Source organism: Diabrotica undecimpunctata, chromosome 9 (genome assembly GCF_040954645.1).
Source record: "Diabrotica undecimpunctata isolate CICGRU chromosome 9, icDiaUnde3, whole genome shotgun sequence".
In the NCBI taxonomy this organism is placed as follows: domain Eukaryota; kingdom Metazoa; phylum Arthropoda; class Insecta; order Coleoptera; family Chrysomelidae; genus Diabrotica; species Diabrotica undecimpunctata.
Genome location: NC_092811.1, coordinates 48,804,072 through 48,809,074, shown reverse-complemented (window position 1 = coordinate 48,809,074; position 5,003 = coordinate 48,804,072). Strand labels below are relative to the sequence as shown.

The 5,003-nt window shown below is 36.0% G+C and overlaps 1 protein-coding gene across 1 annotated transcript; it reads left to right on the top strand.

Moving 5' to 3' along the window:
* The first annotated feature begins 767 nt into the window (after nt 1–767).
* Nucleotides 768–1,601, top strand: LOC140450655 (uncharacterized). Its single transcript, XM_072544319.1, has one exon. It carries the CDS (start codon nt 768–770, stop codon nt 1,599–1,601), a length of 834 nt encoding a protein of 277 aa, XP_072400420.1.
* Nucleotides 1,602–5,003: the final 3,402 nt, after the last annotated feature.

Here is a 5,003-nt window from a genome sequence, read left to right as displayed (position 1 = left end):
AAATGTAACATGCTGGAGAATTTCTACATTAAGAAACTTTAATGTTATGGTCAATTAATAAAGTGAGAACAAAATATGAAGTATCTGATCCAGTAAATTTACATTTTTTACACAAAAACCTACGTTTTTGTTATTTTTTGATTTCTTCTTCTTTTTTCTTAATCTTTAAGCCGAAAAAATCTATCTTTTTGCTTTCTTATCTTTATATTTTTTAATAATTTTGGTCGTGTGAGTCCAAAACTGTCGACTTTTAAAAAAAATGCATAAACGAGACTTAGTATTATTAAGAAGCCAAAAACTGATAGGCCAACTCTTAATACATCTAAATTGCTTTGTAAATGGATCCGATTAATTATAATTATTCATTGCAGGTTTAAAATGACACGTACTGTTTTTACCAGAAATGAAATGGTTGAATTTCTAAGAAGTTGTCCATTTAAAAGTTTTAAAGGCAAATATAATTATCTGTGCTAAAAAGTGAAGATTTCCATGAAAACTGACGAATTATCCGATGACTCGATGAGAAAATTGGAAAATTTTATGAAGCACTATAAAACTAAGTGGGACTTATCATCGAGAACTTAGACATTCTGTAAAAAAATCAAACTTGGCTAGAAACTACTCTGAAATTCTCTTCGAATATCATCAGAACTTCTCATGGGAGACCACAGAAAGATTTTTCTTCATTAAGTGAACGATCAAAAAGAAGAAAAACAGAAAACGTTCGTTCCAAATTGAGCTCTCAAGAATTAACAGATGCAGCCCAAATGCAGTTTAGACCTGAAGGTGAGATAGATACAGCAATTGTAATGAAAGATATTGTTTTTTTTAGTCCATCTCGGGTAACGAAATATAAAGAAGCATACAGTAACACTAAACAGAATATTACTTCACTGACTTCAGATGAGGCATTATCGATTGTTGTTGAGGGGAAATTAACAAAAATTCAGTATAACCTGATTAGAAATACGGCCAGAGAACACAACAGCAACATGTATCCCAACTATGAGGCAATTATCTCAGCCAAAACTAAGTGTTATCCTGACAATTTACGTATCACTAAATCTGTTGCTGAAGCTTCCCTGCAACAATTATTAGATCATACAGTGTCTCGACTATTTCGTTGTATTGAGGAAGTTACTGAACATTTAAAGCCTGAGGTATTGAAAAACCTCTACCTTATCACAAAATGGAGTTGTGACGGAAGTTTTGGTATTAGTGAATACAAGCAAAAATTTTTAGATCCCAATATATCTGATAGTAATATTTTTCTTACTTCTATTGTTCCTATACAATTAATATCAGGTAATCCAAAAACTACAAGACTAGATTACACCACAAGATTAGACAAGAAATTAGACCTATATCAAAGTAGAGAACAAGCTGGATTCAGAGCAAACTTTGGAACCAACGATCACCTCCAAACAATAAAACAACTCATCGAAAAATCTATAGAATATAACAAGCCCTTAGTTGTAACATTCGTAGATTTTCACAAAGCATTCGACTCAGTAGAACTCGACAGTATTATAGAAGCACTAAACCAAGCACTAAAAATGCGACAAGCTCGATACAACTACACGCTAACAGCAACCAAATAAAAATCCAATGAGGTATCCGAGAAATTGTCACCTAAACTTTTCATATCGGCTCTAGAAAAAGCGATCAAAACCCTCGAATGGGCTGACAAAGGAATAAATGTGGACGGAGAGATGCTACACCACCTAAGCTACGCAGACGATATAGCAGACGATTTAAGACAAATAAAGAAAATGTTGGAAGAACTTAGTACAGCCTGAAATAAAATAGGTTTAAAAATAAATATAACAAAAACAAAACATATGACAAACTTAGTACCAAGTAAACACCTTGAAATACAAAATGAAGAAATAGAACTGGTAGATAAATATATTATCTGGGTCACGAAATTAAGATAAGTAAGGACAATCAAACAACCGAAGTATCCAGAAGAATAATACAAGGATGGACAGCATACGGAGCTCTTAGGAACGTTTTTAAAAGTGACATCCCAACTAATATGAAGAAAAAAGTTTTCGACCAATGCGTGCTACCGGTGATGACCTATGGTGCAGAAACATTATCGCTCACAAAGAAAAACGCACAAAAACTAAGAGTAGCGCAGAGAAGAATGGAGCGATCAATGATAGAGGCCACTCTGCGAGACAGGATTAGAAACGAAGATCTACGAGCTAAGACTAAAGTCATAGACGTCATTGAAAGAAGCTGCAACTTAAAATGGAAATGGGCTGGACACGTTGTCAGAATGAAGGACGAAAGATGGACTCCGCAAACTAGTTGAATGGAGACCAAGAGCCGATAAACGTAGCAGAGGAAGACCACCAACACGATGGCAAGACGACTTACGAAAGACAACAAAAAACTGGATACAGCAAGCACAAGATAGAATACTTTGGAGATAAACAGGAGAGGCCTATGTACAGCAGTCGATTGAGAGAGGCTGATGATGACAAATCCAAATAAAAGGAAATGTTGTTTTATGGCACAACCCTCGTCCATCATCTCCAAGATACTGTAGGCCAATCCGGGTGCAATTTCCTCATGAAACGACATACTCTACAATTCAAGAAGTGAAATATATTGAAAACCAAATATCGCGGCTACAACCCACATCAGTTACGGTCAAGAACCGTAAGATAATTGTTAACCATGAACTATTATTTACGATGATAGATGGGAAGGTGTGCAATGCAGTATCCGAAAATCCATCAACACAAAAGTGCTATCTGTGTGGTCTTTCATCAAAAAATTTAGTTAGTAATGAAAACTAAAGTAATAAATAAATCACATCTACAATTTGGATTATCTTCGTTGCATGCTTGGATTCGCTTCTTCGAATGTCTTCTCCATTTGGCTTATAAACTTGTTATTCGTAAATGGCAAGCTCGTGGTAACGAAGATAAACAAAAGGTTGCAGAAAATAAGAAAAAGATTCAAGAAGCATTTCGACAGGAAATGGGTTTATTAGTTGATAAATCAAAACCAGGATATGGCAGCTCAAATGACGGCAATACTGCTCGACGATTTTTTGGTGATCCCGAAACTTCTTCAAAAATCACTGGGGTCAACAAGGACCTTATTTCACGTTTTAAAGTGATTTTAGCAACAATTTCCTCTGGGCACAAAATAAAAGTTGAGTCATTTAAAATTTATTGTCTGGACACTGCTACCAGATTTACAGAACTGTATCCTTGGTATAATATGCCAACTACAATTCACAAAATATTAATTCATAGTGCTAAAATTATTTCAAATGTCATTTTACCTATTGGCCAAATTGGAGAGTGTAATGGAAATATAGCAAGGAAATAAAGAAGGAAAAATTAAGGGACAATTAGCCTAGTAAAGAGAAACAATTATTTAAGAAATTATTACATATTCCAAATTGATTAAAAGAACAAATAAATTCATAGCTAGTAGGTAACATATTTACGTAAACATTTTACATTAAACAAGGATTGAAAACTCGACCCAGTTAAATGTGTTACACGAGTCTCAAATATCAGACCACCAAGGTTGTTTAAATCACGTTTCAAAACATAGACCTCCGCCGATATACAACACGAGGATCAGTCAGCAAAAAAAAAAAACAATAACGCGACCTTGGTACTACGACTGAAATTTGAGAACATGGACTAATAAAAGAGGCGAACAAGGGGACCAGCGGCGTTAGTGGGAAGTGGTCACGCAGACGCTCCACGCCATAGTGTGGAGATCGGAAGATACGCAGACAGTGGACGCGTTATTTAACTCGACGGAATAGTGTGACGTATAAAGTGTCGGCAACTGGAGATTCGAAGGTTCGCAATCTCAAATCCCGGTAGACTGGAGGCGTATCCCCTAGCTAGAGCCTAGATACGCGGAGGTAACTAAGATCTATATACTAACCCCAGGTATATTTAATGATACGGAATTGTCTGACCTTTAATTCCTTGCTTGTCTCTTCTCGTCTCCCTTCGCGCCTGATCGAACATTTTGGTCATAACTGATATTTTGTAGTGTACAGTCTAGTTAATACATTGTAAATTCGAAATTTGTTTTGTTATTCCTAGCCGTTACAGGTCGAGACTAGAAGAGATACACATTTCGCTTATGCAGTGCTCCGGCTTCTAACGTAAGCCCATAGCCTCTCACTCTTTGCAGGACCTGAGACCAAGAAGTCCTTAATTCCCCTCTTTCCAAAAATTTCCTCACCCTCCTGTAAATCCGCGAGGGCGAAACCAGTCAGTCCGGACTAGTGGAGCCAGTAAGCCTTGCCCCGCTCGCAGGGATAAGTATCCCCTAAGAATTGTAGAGGCCTTGATAAGGATATTGAGACAGACGTCTTCTACAATGGTGACAGCCTTATCAGAGTGGAGACATTTCATTTGAGGGGTTTAGTCGATTTATTTACAGCTTCAATTCTAAATTATCACGCTTAAACCCCCAATCTATTAGAATAGTAATTATGTATTATTAGAAGAGGAAGCCCAAGAAGCACGCAACAAGGATATTAAAAGACATCGAGAAAGCTCCTCTAGAAAATTTTCTAGACAGAAAAATATGGAGGATGTTGTCCATCGCCTTTTGATATCGTTAGATCCCTATATTACTAGCTTAAGAAAGCTAATCCCCAAGGATTTCAATAAATATCCTGCTGGGGTAATAAATTTCTTGGAAGAGCCTGATGTTTACCATGGAGGTACAGATGAAACATCCGATTCTGACACAAAGTAAATCAACATTTGTTTGAACATATTAACAATATAATTTCAAAAATGAAAATTTATTTGCGCCATCTAATTTCAAAGGAAATGATGATATTCCTAATGTCTTGAAGGAATTGAAGACTCCATATCGCACATGCTAAGAAAAGTGACACTATACAAAATTTACGTAATTTGTACAGATGGCGGCATCTACTACAAAATTTAGAATTACAGAATACAATAAAATCATTTTTCTAGTACAACTATTGCCGACTA